The 21,282-nt window shown below is 40.7% G+C and overlaps 1 protein-coding gene across 1 annotated transcript in view; it reads right to left on the bottom strand.

Moving 5' to 3' along the window:
- LOC126322244 (uncharacterized) overlaps positions 1-21,282 on the bottom strand; it is a 700,988-nt gene that overhangs the window by 547,004 nt on the left and 132,702 nt on the right. The window contains exon 2 of the mRNA XM_049994273.1: positions 2,551-2,615. Coding sequence (XP_049850230.1) covers positions 2,551-2,615 — 65 coding nt within the window. The remainder of the gene's footprint in view (positions 1-2,550; positions 2,616-21,282) is intronic.

Below are 21,282 nucleotides of genomic sequence, written 5' to 3'. Positions count from 1 at the left end.
GATTTGGAGACATGGAAAAAGCGTTCGACAACGTAAAATAGTGGAAAATGTCCGAAATACTGCGAAAATTAGGAGTAAGGTACAGGGAAAAACGGATAATATACGACGGTTGAAACTTTCATAGTGGCAATTATTTATTTACAGCTCGTACAAAATAGATACGTGTTTCAAGGTTTTACTGACCTTCAGAGTAGTCATCAGTTGCCAGTATTAAAGTACCAACCCTCGTACAATATGTACAAGAACCAAAAGGGAAAAATACGAATGGAAGACCAAGAACTAAGTGCATGGATTCAAAAGGACAGGGATGTAGTCTTTCGCCCACACTGTTCAATCTATACGTCGAAGAAGCACTGACAGAAATAACTAAAAGATCCAAGAGTAGGATTAAAATGCATGATGAAAGGCTAGCATTGATAAGATTCGCTGATGACATTGCTATCCTCAGGGAAAGTGAAGAAGAACTACACGCTGTGTTGAATGGAATGGTGTAATGAGTACAGAATCTGTATTGAGAGTAAATCGGGGAATGATGAAAGTACGGAGAAGTAGCAGAAATGAGAAGAGCGAGAAACTTAACATTATAGTTGGTGATCACGAAGGGGTTGAAGTTAAGTAATTCTGCTGCCTAGACAGTGAAACAACCCATGACGGATGGAGCAAGGAGGACATAAAATGTAGACTAGCATTGGTTAAAAGGGCATTCCTGACCAAAAGAAGCACACTAGTATCAAATATAGGTCTTAATTTGAGGAAGATATTTCCAAGAAAATCCGTTTGGAGCACATCATTGTATGACAGTGAGATTGAACGGTGAGAAGAACCGAAACAGAATAGATTAGAAACATTTGAGACCTGGTGCTACATGTGAACTTCGAAAATTAGGTGGACAGATAAGGTAAGAAATGAGAAGGTTCTCAGAAGAATCAGCACTTAAAGGAATATGGAACACACTGATAGGAAGAAGAGACATGATGATAGGATATCTTTTAAGACAACTTCCACCATGGTACAAGAGGGAGCTGTAGCCGGCAAAAACTGCAGAGACTAGAATACATCTAGCAAATGTAGTGACAGCTATCTTTTCTCCCCAGTTCGGAAGCGTTGGCGACAAACTATACAGACAAGAAGATAATGGAAGCCTCAGAAGATTGCTGAATGTCATATGGATACACCAGATAACTAATGAGAAGGTACTGAATCGAATTGGGAAAAAACGAGATTTATGGCTCAAACTATAAAAGAAGTAATCGGTTGACAGAGCACGTCCTGTGGCATCAAGAAATTGATAATTTGGTAACGGAAGAAACTTCACGTTGCAAAAATTAGAGAGAGACAGCAAGGATGACAACAGTGAGTGGACTGCAGTAGTTATGCAGAGAAATGTATGGGCTGAAAACAACAACAAGCACCTCTTCATTAATTTAGCATTATCCTGTAGCACATTTCAGAAGCTTCTAGTCTTCCCTGTACTGCTTATCGTCCACGTTGGACTTCCGTATAAAGCTACATACCAAACAAAAGCTTTCAGAGAAAGAGTTTCCTAATGGTTCATATTAGATGTTATCATATTTCTCTTTTACAAGAAAACTTAATTTCCATTGCTAGCCTACATTTTACATCTTCTGTAGTTATGCCTTCCTCAGTTATTTCGCTATCCAAGTAACAAACATTGTGTACTACTTGCGTGGTCTTGTTGCCAAATAGTAAATCCCTCATCATAACTTTACACGATTCGAAAATTTTCTTTTACTTTAAATCGTGTTTCTTTACAATCTCTTTTTAAGACGTTCAACTGATCTACCAAGCCCTTTGCCTTCTCTCACAGAATTACATTAGCAAACTTTTGAACTCTTTATTTCTTCTCCCTGAGCATTAATAGCCTTTCCAAAAGTATCTCCTTGGTTTCTTGTATTGCTTTCACTAACTACACACTTGATGAAATGCTGGATAAGACACAGCCGCTGCTCACTCCTTTCTCAGTTACTGCTTTTTCCATGTCCTTCGACTTTTTATAAGTGTCTTCTGGTGACTGATCAAGGCTGTCAACACCATGAATAGCGTACCATTTTTATGGAAATGGAAAGACTGGTATGTCCATGGCGGTATAATAAAGGGGAATGGCACTACAGACTTAAGCTGTACATTGTTTTCAAGCCGGCCCCGCCACATTGAATCCCCAAAAACATTAACAGACTACTGTTTACGATTAATTTTTGCTCTTAATTTCTGTTATGAGCGCGTACAGTTGTACTAAATGATAAATTTTACACTGTTTTCGTGAATGACACAGTGTCAGGAATGAATTGAGATTCTTTTATACTTTATACTGTCATTAGACCGTAATCTATGTATAATGAGGTGGAATTTTTTTATAAAACACTTTCACCAGAAGCTAATATTTTGGCCAGTTGCCATGGCTGACGTCGGCTTTATAGTTTGTGACGACATGACACCTCCTCTTATTACACCTCGGTGAGTTCAGCACTACAAACACAGAAGCTAACACCCACACCCACCCACACACACACCTAGTGTTCAGGTACTCACATATGCAGACGCGGCTCGGCAACAACACCAGCACAGTCGGCGTCCTTCAGGCGCATCGCGGCCTCCTGCAACACACAAGGACATTTCATTAGCTGTGGTAGACATACTAGTATTGATATATATATATATATATATATATATATATATACTAGCGGACCCGACAGATGTCCGGCATTTTTTATTTGATATTTAAATGATACCCATCTTCTCCTTCTCAAAATATCAATGGATATTGCAAAGCGTCGTAAGAGCGATGACTGTGTTCAATCGTATGCACTGTGTTATCTCTGCGTTGGATTCGTATATCTCGACGTTCAAATGCATCGACAACCGTAACAACTGCAACTTCATTAATGGTCGGTGCATTATATCGGCTCGAGTGCTGCCCAGATGGTACTTTGCTGTATAATTGTCGTTTTGCAGTCTGTTTGAAACGGTATTGGACAACTGGACCAACTGGTTGTGATTCTGTAAAAAACGGTTCCAAAATACCCACACTTTCTCGCTCCTCCATCTGCTCGATGCTGTTGTACTGGCAGCGTGCGTTTATTTGCTGATCCTCATCACCCATGAAGTAGATTTGCAGAAAGTTTGAATCGGTATCAGGCATCGGCATTACAGAACCAATTTGATGATACACTTGGCCCTGAAGCTTAAACGTTGATTGAAAATTGCGACCATCCCCATTCTGAACGATTTTTGTCGCTCCAAATGATGTCACTTGAAAGCACGAATTGAATTTGCAAATTTTACGCAAAAACTATTTAGACTGAGATGTAGCTCCAGCGAATAGTTTTTCAATGGTTCTGGCGGCGAATTCAATGGTGGCAACAAAACTTTTCCAGACGCGCAGCAGAAACCGGCCGATTCACGTTTATATTTGAGTGCATGACAGTGTTGGCATTGTTTGCTCATAGCAACGATTACAATTTCCGAATGAGACGAATAGTCGATGTCCGACTCATATTTAAACGCAAGGCGAAGAAGTGATGCACGTCTCAGTGCGCGATACACTTGCAAAAGCTGTTGTTCACGTGTTCTGAATGTGTCGGTGAATCGTTGAGGGACCGGTCTTTATTGCAGCCTGGTTTCTTAAATTTTCTTTCACTGCCAATTGATCTCCTGCCGATCTATTAAACCGATGGTTCTGGACTAATTGTGAATTCCGAGTCCGTCGACCATTATTTCCTTCTCTTCCATTGTGCCATTGTTTTATGTATGTAACTTATATGTGGATATAATACACTTAATATTTACTGAAATGCGACACCTGAAATATCAAAAGACACCGTACAACAAAAAAATTGAAATGTTAAAATAGCGAAACACACATAATAGTACACTCAAATTAAAATGTCGAAACATAAACGAAATCCTATGAACGTATCTTATGTCTGAATATAATACGATCAATATTGCACACAAAAATTCAACGCCACCTACCGTGCTGATTTAAGAATATAAATTTTCCAGGCCCCCACTTCAATGCATTCACAAAAATTCATTCAAATCGATCCAGCCGTTTAGTTGCAGTATAGATATATAACCTAGATACCGACTGCAGCGCCATCTGCCACGCTGATTTGTGAATCCAAACTATCCAGGGCGCCACACAAACGCATACAAAAAAATTCATTCAAATCGGTCCAGCACCTTAGGAGGAGTTCAGTGACATACACACGTACAATATATATACACACAATGGAAAATAAGTGTGTTAAGGTCATTGTCCTATTCCACAATTCTGCAACTTCAAAAATTGTTAATATTCGTGAATAATGAAGTTTCATTTGTTCGGCGAGAGATCTTCTAGCGAATACAGGATTTGAGGCGTAGTGTATTGTTGAAAACAGAGTCCTTGCCACATGGAAAGGTTTATGAGCTACGTTTGAGAAGTGCATTGCAATTTCCGTGGAAATTCCGCTCTGCAGCACTTTCTGCTTGCAAATTTCAAAGAAAGGATACTTGTGAAACTCAATACGTTGGGATCCTTCTCGCACGGCTAACAGGAGCGCCGACGAATTCGACATTTGTTCATTTATAGTCCGTGAAACGATACGATGAGGGTGCCAAGAGTTTTGTGTTCCTAATCAGAAAGTTACGTCGACGTTTGGCACTAAAAGAGAACAAGGTTCAACTTCTGCAGGCACTTAATAAAGGAAATACTGACAGCAGCACTCAGTTTTCCTTTTACAACCTTTAGAGAGGAGAAGACACTGGAAGTTCCCCGTTGCACTTGATTTTCTGTGACGAGGAAAACTTCTGCTCCTCTGCCAAAGTTTGGCTGCTAGAAATTAGGAAACGTAGCGATCAGATAGCATAGTGGAACATGAACAGTATCCTGAAACTTAAAACATACTTCGCATTTTCGAGAGAAAGTCCGTCGCCCATTTATAGTGCAGAGAATTCTCAAAAAATTTCTCGACGCTAGATAGGGTGAAATGGGTCTCAACACTGGGAACTTTAGCTTTTGCTCTTTTCTTCTTTTAGTGGCTTCATCAAGGATGCGGTATACGTGCTTCTACAACCAAACATTTTTCTCGAACCGGAAAAAACATATTACACCTCCAATTAATTCTCTGACGGAGCTATACAGAGTTATTGTAAAGCATTCAACCAAATTCCAAACCGCTGCACTGAAGATTTAAAAACTTTTTCCGCATTTGCACAAAAAACGTCTTTAGTAGAAGGATACTGTCGAACTTCTACATCTCCTCTCTATCAGTTATTATTATGTCACAGATTCATTGTTATTGCGTCTCGTATTATGGTTTCTTACCGTCACATTTAGGAATAGAGCTGTTATTATTCTCATTTTATCTTAAACCGTTTGTGCAACCTAAAAAATGACCGCACACAATTAATAAGTACACACCCTTTACTACTGTAAATAATCTATTTTGTAATTGAACTTCAGTTTCCCGGCACCCATAGCCATACTTCATTCTAGCAAAAATGAGCTTAGTGCTTATTGCCCTTTATACTTCCTTATAACATTAATTTCACGTAATTATCTACCATGGCTGTCACAGGTCCATTTATCGTGTGGCCTGTATACTACTTAGCTGCCTTACTGATGAGTTTTATGCAATATGCAGTGCCTTCAAATGCTATGTGCCAGATTTTCACTCTCTCTTTCTTACTACATGCCAACATTAGTCCTATAAAAATGAACAGAATATTTTTGTAGGAAATTTAATGTAGCTACATTTAGTACTGAGGTACGTTTTCGCTAGGGGCTGCAATTTTTGAATTATTCAAGAAAAAATGTTCAGAAGTGTGATTTAAACGCGTTTTTCTTGAATAACTCGGAAACCTTAGACTCCAACGAAAACGTATCTCAGTACAAAACTTAACTACGTGAGATTTCCGTCAAAAAGGTGTTCATTTTTTCTGTATGACTAATACTTTGCACATTGTGAGCGAGGGAATATGAAAATCTCGTTCCTTGGTTTTGAAGGCGTTGTGGGTTGCATGAAACCTTTCGTAGGGGCGGGTGAGTCATCCCGTATGTTAGCTATATTTGAAAGATTTTTGAATCTCAGATCTTAGCACTCTTTTTATTAGGAGTATGTTGCCTGCTACAATATCAGACTGCTATCCTATCAAGACATAACTGGATATTACGCTACATGCAAGACAACTTTGACAAATGAACATGAACCAGACATGATTGCAATTGTCTGGAAAACTTGAGATTTAAATCATTTGGAATTATTGGTTTTTAGCAATACATATATTTACAAAACAAAAGCTACCTTTTGGGGCAACAAACTGTGGTTTCTGTCTCTTGCTCAGCAGTTGATTTCCCAAAAACTTGTGTACACTAAACAGCTCTGAGAGAAGTGAAATAAATTAGCTTCACAAATGAAATGCTAGACTCTATTTCAGAATACATCAGCATTTATCAGTGTCTGTATAGTTCGATACAGCTGTAGTTCAGACATGCACATATGTTTCGAACTGTGCAGAAACTGTGAAATACAGACACTGCACTAACGTATTCTATGACAAAGCCAAGGCAATCGGATGAGAAAAATGAATAATTCTCTTCTTATGGCGGAATCACATAACCGTTCGAGCACTATGGGAAGCAGACATTGGGACACATGGAGATCTGAGTCGGTCCTAGAGGCGTGTTCGGATAGCCGAAGTGGTTAAGGCGATCACTTGCTACAAGCAGGAAATCGCGGTTCGAGTACTGGTCCAGCACAAATTATCATGTGTTTCCAGTAAATTGTATAGCTGTTGTGGTACTGAATTTGCAGTTTGCGAATACATTTCATGATATTTCGGGATACAATGCTTTTGTTGCAAATTATAACCAGCATTTGTTATTATGACTATGAAGTGACCATTTGATATTATGACTATGAATTGAATAAAAAACATATTACGCTTCTGAAAACAGTCCTATTGACTCAAACTTTTACAAATATGGTTAAATATGAGGGGCTCTTCGTCTCAGTAACAGCGCAGAAACCTCACTCCCTGTGAGTAATGGCAGTAAAGGTTGTTTTTAAAAATTTTAAAAAGAGTTTATATCTTGTGGATTGTAATAGTTCATAAGTTATATGAGTGAGAATGGCCCCCAATCGCATTTCATACGAACGATCGAAACCTAATCTAATAATTCATACAGGGGAGAAAAGGCCAGACCAAATAAGAACTAATCTAGGTGAAAGACAAGATACCACAGAGGCAAGAGTTCAAAATGGTTCAAATGGCTCTGAGCACTATGCGACTTAACTTCTGAGGTCATCAGTCACCTAGAACTTAGAACTAATTAAACCTAACTAACCTAAGGACATCACACCCATCCATGCCCGAGGCAGGATTCGAACCTGCGACCGTAGCGGTCGCTCGGCTCCAGATTGTAGCGCCTAGAACCGCACGGCCACTTCGGCCGGCTAGAGGCAAGAGACTCACTTATAATACCGATGACATCTACGTTCATTTGGCATTAACCTGCAATACCTACAACTATCATTACCGAGTCCTAACAGTTCTTCGCAACCAGATTTGTAATACCACTGTTTCTCTAGCACAAGTACAGCTGCCGAGCAAGTTATGTTATTCCCAAGGTAAGAGCAACGTCTTGAATCCTTTCTTCGTCAAGTGCGAGAATAGCTCTCTTTAGGCCAGCTGCAAAGTATCATAGGTATTCACAGTTAGAATAAAAAAAAGAGCCAATTCAGACATAAACTAAGACACAAAAGACTTTATTTAGAAAGCTGCTTTCCCTTTTCTCATACAAAACGTCATATGTATTGTTTGTTGTAGACAGATAGGACTAGTATTTAACTTCAGATGTTGAATCGTCACTTTCCTTACGTTCCAAACTATATGTTTCATATCCACAATAAAACGTATTTTTTCCTTGAAGCTACGCAGTTTGAACTACGCACAATTTCTATACATCGGGCCGTCTGTTTACTTCAGCAGGTTCAACAGATCTATTGGGTTTCTAATATATAGTCCATACATACCGATACTTTCTGGTGAATTTATGTCACGGGGAACCTGTAGAGTCGGACCCTTGTAGCGGAAATTTAGCTAATTTACACAAAAAGGCGATGTTGCTCTTCTCAATAGGTCGTTGCCCTTCAAAGAATTTCTTACTATCTCCATTTGTTATTCGTTCTATACGCAAATGAATCCTATAAACATATTCTTTAACCTCATTTCGTCCTCCACAATGTCGGAAAGTTCTTCGCGCACCTATGAAATGTATCTTCAAATCCGAACTCAAACACTACGTTAGATGTATCGGTAAACAGAGTCACCCATTCCACTTGTAACAATGCGTCCACAACTGTGTTGTATTTACATCATATTACTGGACATCGATGACTCTTATCACCCGTCTTCGAAGGAACATCCACAACGGACTCCTCCCTCCCCAGCGGCGCCTACATAACTACCTTCATAGAAACACAATGCTGAACACAGCTTTCAAACGGCATATTAACACTTCATTACCAATATACGTTTCACTGGCAACGAATATGGTAAGTCAACAGTGACGTATTGTTAGACCGGGTTTATTGTTGACATGAACGGTTACCGGTCTACGCTCTGCTAGACGTTTCAAAATATAAACACACTCTTTACATGTATTCCAGTCTAACTCTTCAAATAGAGCAATTTCATGTACACGACAGTTGTATTCTGCAAATCCGGATTCAGAACGATAAGGCATGCGCACGGACTGTTAACGTGTTATCAACTTCTCAAAGTAGAGTTGCCAATGTTCATGTCACCGTACAAATACGTACGCGGTTTACGAGCCTTAATCGTGTGAATAGACGTGTTGGACAAATCAACAGCTTGCTTGGCCGAACTTGAATACAATACATCACAACGTGTACGCCCAGTTTCTTTCTTCGGGGGTTGCTGATGTGACTCAAAGTATTTCTTAATAGAACGAATGCGGTTCAATGACTTTAGAACATGGAAATAAGAGGATTATCCTGGCATTAAACTGGATAAACACGCCAGTCTAAGTGCACTGACATTTCTAAATACTTAAGTGATTATATAAGAAAGTAAAGATGGCTTCCTGCTAGTAGTTCTTCGGCTTAGCCAAGTACGCCCGTAATTTAATCTTTAAATTTTCTCCCGTAAGGCAAAAGTTACGGCCTTTGTACGACAAATAGTGCGATCAATGATAGTTAACTAAGAGTAAAATAACAGAAAAAACGTTATGTTTTAAATATTTAAGTTGCGACACGAGTAATAATATGACAATGCTATAGACTAAATGTTCCACAGACTTCAATCAATACGTGGGGCAACAAAGACACAACAATTAAATTCTATGACTTTGGTGATAAATTAACTGTTGCATAGAGGCTAGCACTGGGTGAGGAAAAGAATGAAAGATGACTGCACCATACAATAAAATACTCTGATTAAAAGGATACCTAATTAGGACTGAAATAATCATTGATATGAATGTATACACTGTTAATAAAAATTACATGAATTCTAAGATAGGAAACCACATAACCGGACATGAACGAATATCTTGGAGGAGAAGGGCAGAGGGCAGAGGGGTTAAGGTAGACCAAGAAAACGATGGACGTAGTCTTTGTGCCGAGGAAACAGACAGATGCCTACCAGATAGGACTGACAGAGGAAATGGTCTAAAGAGGAGCAGCGCGTTTCGTCACAGGTTCGTTTAGTAAATGCAAATGCGCCACAGAGATGTTCATCCTAGTAGTAGAAGCCGCAGTAGAGGCGTTGAGCATCATATGTAGCACAGTGTGTATTACAGTTACATTTCTGAGAGCGTACCTTTGCTATCGGAGTCAACCAACAGACCTAGTATTCCTACTATGTATACCTCACGAAAAGGTTGTGTCAGAGAGACTTACAGCAGCTGTCCTTCACGTGCACCATCCGCGACTGAAACACGAAAAGGAAATAGTGGTGGTAGCAAGCGTTGGATGGTGAGTGGGGGCGGGGGGTGGGGGGTGGGGGAGAGGAGTGACAGCAGTACACAAAGTACCCTCCGCAGTACACCATAAATTTGCCAGCTGGGCGAAGCTGATGCTGCGTTGTTGTGTCTCGACAGAAGATATTTTAATAATTGGTTCTCTTGGGCTTCCCTAAGACTGACGGGGATGGAAGAGTGGTTACAGGGGTGTATGGATGTAGACGTTGTCGTTAAATGTAAGGCGACAGGTACGACAACGATGTCGATGAGAATGACAAAGCATTAAAAAGAATCAGAGGACTTTAGGAAAATTGACCATAAAGAGTAGAACGAATTTCACAGTGAAATGACTTACAGATGTATTGGGATATAAAGAAAAGATTGACTGTAATTAGAATGAGTGTTAACCTAAAAATACTGTGGTGTGTAACCTTCCTCCTGCTATTTTTGGCTGATACTCAACTCAAACAGTGTCCTTCGCGGTGCTCGGGTGTGTGTAACGGATGGTTAACAGAGAGAACACATTTCGTATCGTGTTGTCCAGAATGTAAATGTTTCTCCTTTCTTTACGTATTACAGTCCTTCAGTGTTAACTGTAAAAGGGTGCTTTGAAGGTATAACGAGTATAACATTTCCTACCATTTACTTCGTTTACTGAACTCGTAAATAATACATTTACAAACAGTGACTAGAACCAATAATGCTTAGATTAATAGTTAAATTTTGTTCTACTTTCCCAATGAAGTTTGCCATTGCTGCATTGTTTTGCCAAATCAAATTATAACGTTATAACAGTTCGCGGTAACTATAATAAGAGTTCGAGGAATAATGTAGCCCATTAACCGATGTTACTCAGAATGACAGTACTGATATGTCAACCGAAGTGCGTGTAATTACGCGCACGCTCCACGAATAAACCGATTAATCAATCACTGTTGTCCTACCACTCCTCGGAGACCTTCAAAACTCATCTTTTATCAATGTCTGCAAGCTGTTCACATATTTTTTGGTGCAACTCCACTGCATAATAACGTTCCACTAGAAACCAGAACAACTGCCGTCGCCTTACATAAAGGCGCGTGCCAACTGCACTTGGGCTTTCTGAACGAAAGAGCAAGAAAATGCCACCTACCATAAAAAGGCGTGCCTAACTTCGAATGTTCCAGAGATCCTAAGCGGGAGGATTGATGCTTCATGTCACTGTCAATAGTAGCACACATTACAAGTCACGGAAGTGTCTAATGCTTTTTTCCGTATAAGGTGATGACATGACAGACACACATACACACACACACACACACACACACACACACACACACACACACACACACACAGAGAGAGAGAGAGAGAGAGAGAGAGAGAGAGAGAGAGAGAGAGAGAGAGAGAGAGAGAGGGGGGGGGGGGGGGGAGGAGGAGGAGGTCGTTGTTTCAGGAGCAGCCTTCTACTAGGGGTTTTTACCCAAGAGGATTTATGTAGATAAGGAACCTCCCCCTTAATGGCATCGTTGATCACACGGGCGTCAACATTTTGTGAAGTCGTTACCTTTCTTTACGTCAAGGACGTAGATCACACATCGTCGTCGATAAAGCGTTTTTCGATGTGAACTGGGTTAACGATCAGATCTGCGAATCAAAACTCCATAAAACGTAAATATATTCATTTGCGTTCGTGTATAAAGCGCAAACGAATCGCAGGATCGTCGCTGACATCACAACAACAAACGTTCAATTTTCATGGTAATCGTAGCGGTTATTACTGCAAGAACATAATGATCAGATCCAACCACTCATATTTAACACAATAGCGAATTAAGAAAGAATCTCAAAGTTGCAAAAAGCAAATAAACTCACGAGGCGTCACTAAAGCAAAAAATGTACGTCTAACAATACAGAACTAAGACATTACAAAACAATATTTCTAGCAGAAGTACTCTACGCTGCAGCAACTACGGTGATTCATAGTCAGACAATAATACAACAGATCGAAAATTAGGAAAAGGAAAATTCTCAGGAAAATATTGGCAAACGTATTTCATAAGGAATATGGATAAAGAGGCCGTCGAGAGACATCTATAAACGGACGGAAACGATAACGGACACGTTTAGAAAAATAAGAATTAAATTCTACCTAAGCATCCACAGGATGAACAAGAACAGATTCATAAGGCAAATCTTCGAGACAGTAAGCAATTGAAAAAAAGAAGACAATATATTGAAACAGAAGAAGATAATAAAGAAGTTGGACTCATAAAAATTAACATAAGCAGTCAAGAATAGTTCAGAAACGGTATAAAACCAAATAATTAAACGAAAGTACATGGAATCAGAATAGGAAATAAATGATGGGAAAAACGCAAGAGAGGACAAAGCGAACGTATGAAGAGAATTTAGGAATGACTAAAGAACAGGAAAAAAATATGACCACTTAAGTTCTAAAGCTCTCTTTAAAACTTAATATTAGAAAACACTACTTTCTTCTACTACTACTACTACTACAAACAGTAATAATAAAATCCGAATACTGTGGTTATACCGATTTCACATGCTTCATACCCACGGCATTCTGCTGTTAAGTAATAATCTGCACTGTGACGCCAAAAGAACAGAAACGCCTATGTGTGGGAGTTATAGTTTATTTTTAAACGAAATTTGAGGAGAAATATACATAGAATTACAGAATAATTCGCGAAGATGCTTGTTAAAACTTATTGTATACCCATGAACTTCATTGGCAGACATGCCTATTCAGAAGTATTTGTTTAAAGATTAAGATGTGTCGTATAATATGAAGTTATTTATAATCTAGTAGTACTGAAATATTCATGCAATTTGCCATTTTCTTTGAAAGTTGTAGGGGAATCTATGAAAATTGTGCTTATTGAATATGTGGAAGTTGTTTATTGAGATGTCATACACAAAATAAATCAAAAATATTCACAGGTGTACTGTATAAGTTCAAACAAAAATCTACATTAATTCTCATGTAATTATGTATTATATTAAATTCCACCACAGTTTTGCGAACTAAAATGAAGAATACCGTATAATATTGACAGACACGCTTTTATAAAGCGTTGATATCGCAATGAATGCCCCTGCCTGTTCACTGAAGTCTTGATGTGAAAATGTATACCGACAAGGCAAACCCTATAAACACGTTAGACGGATATCGTTGTTAAGACTTCCAACGCCAACTGTTCTTAAACTAGTGCACAGTGAACATGTCTGAGAGGCTGCTACTTCATTTACTTAATAAAGACTTAGGCTTTGTAAGGAATACATATGGTATTCGGACGTTAGTTTTATCGGTTGTAGCCATACTGTCCATTACTATGGACTATCTTACTAGGTTATCAATTTCGTTTTATATCCAATGAAATATCTGTACTGTTTTTTTCCCTGCCTCGGTGTGCTTACATTTGTAACACAAATTGATTTAGATCGCCTGTGCATAGCACAGAACTGAGTGTTACTGTAAACATTATACACCCTTTCTCAAGCTTGTGAGCAATTCGTCAATGATAAGATAAGCCTTACACTTGCATCATAGAATTAGTTTACTATCTTCCTTATGGATGCTTACACCAAGCTTTCATTTATCCACTGGCTTTCCTGAGGATATTCAGTAATCGGTATAAATTCACAGTATCAGAAATAAGAGCATGTTCATATTTGGAATATTGGAAGCGAAGCACAATCTCCTATTTTATAAAATATGTTTGTTACGTACAGTATATCGAGTTCCTTCTGATCTGGCCAAATAGTTACATAGTCAGTTGCATTTTCCTGTTTATTTTTAGCGTATATGTAGCTAAGTTCTTTACAGTCATCCAGAGAGTGTCAACATTTATTGACTGTGTGTTACCAGCTGCAAACAGTCAGCAGTCTGAAATGTTGATAGACTCACTCCACCTTGTTAACAATCATGACAGATGCGTGTATTACGAGGATACTATTACAAAACCAAGCAATGTAATAGCGTTGTACTTTGTCCATTACACAGTGAGGTGACAAAAGTCACGGGATACCTCCTAACACCCTGTGAGAACTCCTCTTGACTGGCGTAATGCCGTAACTCGACGTGGCATGGACTCAACAAGTCGCTGAAGTCCCCTACATAAATATTGAGCCATGCTACCTCTGCAGCCGTCCATAACTGTGAAAGCGTTGGCGGTGGAGGATTTCGTGCACGAACTGACCTCTCTATTGAGTCACATAAATTTTCCACGTGGTTTATGTCGGGTAGTCTGGGTGACCAAATCATTCGCTCGAACTGTCCACATTGTTTTTCAAACCAAGCGCAAACATTTCTCTCCAGGTGACATGTTTGGGACTTAAAATCCATGAATGGCTGCAGATGGTCTCCCTGCAGTTCCTCAGTTATGATAAGTTTATCAATAATCTGATTTATGCTCTTCTTTACTTTCGTCTTTCTTTGGTTTCTTCTTAATCAGTATTGTGTGCTACTTATACAGCTTATTCCGCTGAAACGGTCCAGCACTTCATCACTTCATCATTGAGTATAGCAATGTCATCAGCGATTCTTGTCACTGAGACTATTTTATTCTGAATTTTAACTGCATTTTTGAGTTTTTCGTTCTCTTAATTGGTTTTTAGATGTACAGATTGAACAGTAGGGAAGAAAGACTGCATTCCTGACTAGCGCCCTGTTTAATTCCAGCAGTTCTGCCTTGATCTTCCAATATTGTGACCAGTTGGCTCTTCTACCGATGGCATATTTACCCATCTCTCCGTACAGCGTATATCTATTTATCTTCAGGATTTCAAACATCTTGCACCACCTACACGAACACTTTTTCTATGCCAACGAAATAAAATTTATTTTTACTAACTATTTATCGTCTTTATCAATCGGAACGCTAGAACTGTCCTTTTCGTGCCTTTAATTTTCTCAAACGCAAACTGATCGTCATCTAACAAATTCTCAGTTTTTGTCCGCGTTATTCTGTGTATTATTCTGGTCACAACTAAGATATGTGGTAGAAGCATTTATCTACCTCTGCTATCATTAGGATCATGTGCTGAAACTCTCCCAAAAGTCTGACGTCATATCTACAGTCTCATATTCCACATATCCACAACTGTATAACAGAAACCATGTTCCTTAATCAAATTTTGCAATTTAACAACATTTGTAATATCGAGAACTTGAAAATTGGCCCATTGTTAACAATTAGAGCGAATTTTTTCTAAAATTTGTCCGGTAAACCTGGAAAAGGTGTAGGTACAATGCAGTTTAACCTCTTCTTGGAATAGCGTAACAGACTAGAAACTGCCCTGACATGCAACTTTATTGTATCAAGTTTAGTTTGTGATAATTTAGAGACAACAGATATTGGGAAATGAGACGTAAAAGTAGACGAGACTTGCTATTTCGGCGGCAAAATAAGTGACGATGGCAGCAGTACAGAGGATATGACGATGGCAGCAGTATAGAGGATATAAAATTCAAATCGGCAGTGCCAATAAAATCATTTATGACAAACAGAAATTTGCGCAGATCTAATATAGATATAAGTGTCGGGAGGTCTTTTCTGAAGGTATTTGTCTGAAGTGCAGCCTTGTACGGCTACTAAAGGTGCACGATAAACAGTTCAGATAAGACAGGAATGGAAGCTTTTGAAAATTGGTGCTACAGAAGAATGGCAAACGTTAGATGGGTAGGTCGAACAACGAGTGAGGAGTTGATGAATCGAAAAGACGAGGAAAGAAATCGATGAGACAACTTGGCTGAAAGTAGGGATAAATTGATACCGTACCTACCGAGGATCTAGGAATAGTCAGTTTGGGAGTGGAAGGAAGGATATGTATTGGGGGAAGGGGGGGGGGCAAGCGTACAGTAAACAGGATTACATGGATTACACTGTCTACACAGAGATGAAGCGGTGTGCGTAGGGCAGAGAACAGAGGCAAGCCGTATCAAACCAGACTTCAGACTGAAAACCACAGAAGCAATTCACGAATAGACATAGAGCCTCCGTGGTTTGCGCTTCTTATCACGAATAAAATTAAAAGTGACTCATTGTGTCAACGGATAACTACCTACGAGCATTAACTTTTCAGTGTAGCAGTTACCCTTTGGATGAGTCTTGTTGGTACGTGGAACACACTATAAAGTTTCAGTAGTGCCCGTTGTAAGTGAGGAAACAGTTTTTGTGCACTGTGAATGGCAGGTTTCCGTAGCGTGTGTTACGAGAGAGCGGCGCTGTGACGGAGCGGCGGCAGCAGGAGGCCCCTGGTGGGTTGCGCCTGGCCACACCGCGACCCACCCTTCGGATTCCGGGCCGCGGCTGTAGGATCGCGCAGCGCCCCAAACACGCGTGCCTTGTGGCCGGGGGGTGAGTCGGGGCTGCACTGTAGCCAAACTTGTGTCAGGATGAGGACACCGCAAGCTGGAGCACACACTGCATGTACGGGTGAGTAAGACTGCCAGTATGTTATTTATTTTTTATAGTTGTCGGTAACTTGACTGGTTTGATGCGGCCCGCCATGAATTGCCCTCCTGTGACAACATCTTCATCTACATCATGAATTACACTACTGGCCATTAAAATTGCTACACCAAGAAGAAATGCAGATGATAAACGGCTACTCATTGGACAAATATATTATACTAGAACTGACATGTGATTATTTTCATCCAATTTGGGTACATAGATCCTGAGAAATCAATACCCAGAACAACCACTTCTGGCCGTAATAACGGCCTTGATACGCTTGGTCATTGCGTCAAACAGAGCTTGGATGACGTGTAAGCTACAGGTGGCCATGCAGCTTCAACACGATACCACAGTTCATCAAGAGTAGTGACTGCCGTATTGTGACGAGGCAGTTGCACGGCCACCATTGACCAGACGCTTTCAATTGGTGAGAGATTTGGAGTATGTGCTGGCCATGGCAGCAGTCGAACATATTCTGTATCCAGAAAGGCCCGTACAGGACCTCAAAACATGCGAACGTGCATTATCCCGCTGAAATGTAGGGTTTCGCAGGGATCGAATGAAGGGTAGAGTCACGAATCATAACAGGTCTGAAATGTAACGTCCACTGTTCAAAGTGCCGTCAATGTGGATAAAAGGTGACCGAGACGTGTAGCCAACGACACCCCATACCATAACGCCGGGTGATACGCCAGTATGGCGATGACGAATACATGGTTTCCAATGTGTGTTCACCACGATGTCGCGACCATCATGATACTGTAAACAGAACCCGGATTCATCCGAAAAAATGAGTTTTGCCATTCGTGCACCCAGGTTCGTCGTTGAGTACACCATCACAGGCGCTCCTGTCTGTGATGCACCGTCAAGGGTAACCGCAGACATGGTCTCCGAGCTGATAGTCCACGCTGCTGCAAACGTCGAACTGTTCTTGCATGTGGTTGTAGTCTTGCAAACGTCCCCATCTGTTGACTCAGGGATCGAGACGTGGCTGCATGATCGTTTACAGTCATGCGGATAAGATGGCTGTCATCTGGACTGCTAGTGATACGAGGCCGTTGGGATCGAGCCCGGCGTTCCGTATTACCCTCCTTAACCCACCGATTCCATATTCTGGTAACAGTCATTCGATCTCTACCAACGCGAGCAGTAATGTCGTGATACGATAAACCTCAATCGCGATAGGCTAAAATCCAATCTTTATCAAAGTCGGAAACGTGATGGTACGCATTTCTCCTCTTTACACCAGGCAACACAACAACGTTTCACCAGGTAACGCCGGTCAACTGCTGTTTGTGTATGAGAAATCGGTTATAAACTTTCATGTCAGCACGTTGTAGGTGTCGCCACCGGCGCCAACCTTGTGTGAATGCTCAGAAAAGCTAATAATTTCTATATCACAGCATCTTCTTCCTGTCGGTGAAATTTTGCGTCTGTAGCACGTCATCTTCGTGGTGTAGCAATTTTAATGGCCACTAGTGTATTTGCTGGACACATTCCAATCTCTGTCTTCTGCAACGGCTTTTATCCAGTTCAGCTCCCACTAGTATCGTGGAAGCTATTCCCTGCTTTCTTAACAGATGTCCTATCATCATGTCCCTTGTTCTTGCCAGTTTTCCGTATATTCCTTTCTTTACCGAGGCTGCGGAGATCATCATCATCATCTCTTTCCTCATCTGTTCACCTAATTTTTATCGTCTCAAATGTTCGATTCTCTTCTGTTCTGGTTTTCCCACTGTAAATGTTTCACTACAATATAACGCTGTGGTGCAAACGCAGATTCTCAGAAATTTCTGTGGTGACCGCACCACAATTGATATATCGCACTCGTAGCGCATCAGCTGTACGGGTTGGAAGTACGAAATATACAGAGATCCGCCAGGGACCGCAGCTGCCAACCTATGGGCATCATGTGTGAACAGCGATTAGACGACGCCCCGTTAAAAACCACAGCACTAGGCTACGATGGACAGTTCTCCTCAATGCGCCGACTCATACACTGTGTCCAGTTACCGCCGAGTCTACAAGCTGCAGTGTTCGTCAGTCGTCTCCGAGACTTACACTCCGTAGGCATCGTAGGACAGTACGCAGGCCTCAGAGGCGCCGGGACAAGACTTAAATATTTTAGAGAACTTTTAATAATTCCAGACGTCCAATTGTGCTGGACACTTCACAAGAAGAAGCAGCATTTGAGTATTTGTTAATATTTAATTAACATGATTGTATTACTAGTTTTTGGGAATGTTTCTGAGTGAAGCTAACCTACGCCATCCTACTACATTCCCAAAAATTTATGCCTCAAATTAAGACCTACGTTTGATACTTCTAGTAGACTTCTCTTGGCCAGGCATACACTTCCTGCAATTGCTAGTCTGCTTTTTATGCTCTTGCTTCGTCTGTTATGGGTTATTTCTCCGTTAATGATTAACGTGGGAATGCAGAATACAGACAAAATTATTGGATTGAAAATGGACAGCAGGGACAGCTAAAATTGTAATTATCACCCAGAGGTAGCGATGTAATAGGTATTTTCCCGTACGACCATTTCACGAGTGTTCCGTGAATATCAGGAAACGGGTAAAACATCAATACTCCAACATCCTGCTGCCGGAAAACGATCTTGCAAGAACGGGACCAACGACGACTGAAGAGAATCATTCAACTGACAGAAGTGCAACCCTTCCGCAAATCCTGCAGATTTCAATGCTGGGCCATCAAGAAGTGTCAACGTGCGAACCATTTAACGAAACATCATCGATTTGGGCTTTAGGAGCCTAAGGCCCACCTGTGTGCTCTTGATGACTACACGACACAAAGTATTACGCCTCGCCTGAGCCCATTAGCAACGTCATTGAAATGTTGATGATTGGACACATGTTGCCTGGTTAGACGAGTCTCGTTTCAAATTGAATCGAGTGGATGGACGTGTACGGGTATGTAGACAACCTCATGAATCTATAGACACTGCAGTCAGCAGGAGACTATTCATGCTGGTGGTGGCTCTGCACTGGTGTGGGGCGCGTGGAGTTGGAGTGATATCGGACCCCTGATACGTCTAGGTACGACTTTGACAGGTGAAACGTAGGTAAGCATCCTGTCTGATCATCTGCATCCATTCAGGTCCATTGTGAATTCCGACAGACATGGGCAGTTCCACCGGGACAATGTGACACCCCACACGTCCAGAATTGCTACAGAGTGGCTCCAGGTACACTCTTCTGATTTTAAACACTTCCGCTGGCCACCAAACTCCCCAGACATGAACTTTATTGAGCGTTACTGGGATGCCTTGCAACTTACTGTTCAGAAGAGATAACCACCCCGTCGTACTATCACGGATTTATGGACAGCCCTGCAAAATTCATGGTGTCAGTTCCCTCCAGCACTACTTCAGACGTTAGTCGAGTCCATGCCTCATCGTGTTACGACACTTATGCGTGCTAGCGGGGGCCCTACAAGATATTAGGCAGGTGTACCTGGCTTTTAAGTGTATTTCTTTACGTGTTTGCAGGTACATGTCTTCAGTACTAGTACACATTGAAATTCCCATATGACAGTACTGTAGCAGTTCTGAACATGAACGAAACCAAAATCACATGAAACTCTTTGATTCCAGAGATCTTTTCAAGTCTCAAAAATCTATGATGTATATATTCAGACGGAACCGCCAAACGTAAATTTGTACCACTGCCAGGATTTGAACTTGGGTCTCGTGCCCACTAGGCCGATACACTAACCAGTACACCACTCTGCCACAGTGGCCTTGCACTGCCGTTCTGTTGTGCAAAGTCAGTATGTAGCGTAGCGTAGTGGTTAGCGTATGTGCCTAGTGAGCGGGAGATACGGGTTCGAGTCCCAGCTTTGGTACAAATTTTTGTTCGCCGCTTCAGCCTGCATATAAACATCCACACAAAACGCGCGGTCCATTGATAAACTGAAGAGAGGCTGCGATGTTGCCTGCTGCCTACTTTACTGAACTGCGTACTGTTGCGCTGAGATTTCGGTATGTACTAGTACTGCAGACACTTACCTGCAAACAACAATGTGTTGCATAAGATTATTTTTTTTAGATTTTATTATTAGTACTTTATTACTATGTTGTGCATCTGTGGAAATGTGGCCTGTCATTGAAAAAAAAGTGTCATATCAAATTTCCATTGGAAACCGAGTCCAGATTCCCAATTGCCTCTCGTGAGGGGACTGTCAACGGAGAGGCGACCACGAGAAAAAGACTGAATACACAACGAAACGGTGACATTCCAATCGTCGGCGTTTGTAAAATCAGAAGTATGAAGGCGATACGGAAATTAGGAAAGGGAAATTCAAAGGCTCAGTCTAGATATAGTGTGGGTCAGTGAGGAAGTGGAAGGCTAAGCATTATATATCGTGTCAACAACAGCAGAAAGGGGTATTTATAAACTGTAGAGGGCAGCAATCAGCCTTTTTTTAATTTTTGTTTTTGCTGGTGTTATTTGGCAAATCCAGATTTCAGCTAGTGCCTAGCCATTATCAGTGCACTATTTTCTAATCTCGATTCATGTGATTTCCTTGGCATTCGGGAGTTAGTCACAGTTCTTTGAATACTACTGTACTACTGTAGAAAATAGAAGGAAATAGAAAAATGTTCAGGAGGGGAGAGATATACAGCAATGCATTTCCCTTTGGAAATAAATGAATAGGAAGTACAATGTAGCTGAAGGGAAATGACTACAGAAAAAAAAAAAAAAAAAAAAGAGGAACTGGAAAGTAAATTGTTATCTAAAGCACAGATTTAGCGTAATGTAAACTCAAATTTCGATGAAATTAATAATAAGGGAAGGGCATCAGCAT

The sequence above is a fragment of the Schistocerca gregaria genome, chromosome 2 (genome assembly GCF_023897955.1).
Source record: "Schistocerca gregaria isolate iqSchGreg1 chromosome 2, iqSchGreg1.2, whole genome shotgun sequence".
NCBI classification, from domain to species: Eukaryota; Metazoa; Arthropoda; class Insecta; order Orthoptera; family Acrididae; genus Schistocerca; species Schistocerca gregaria.
Note: the sequence above shows the minus strand (reverse complement) of the source record. Positions and strands in the feature narration are given on the sequence as shown.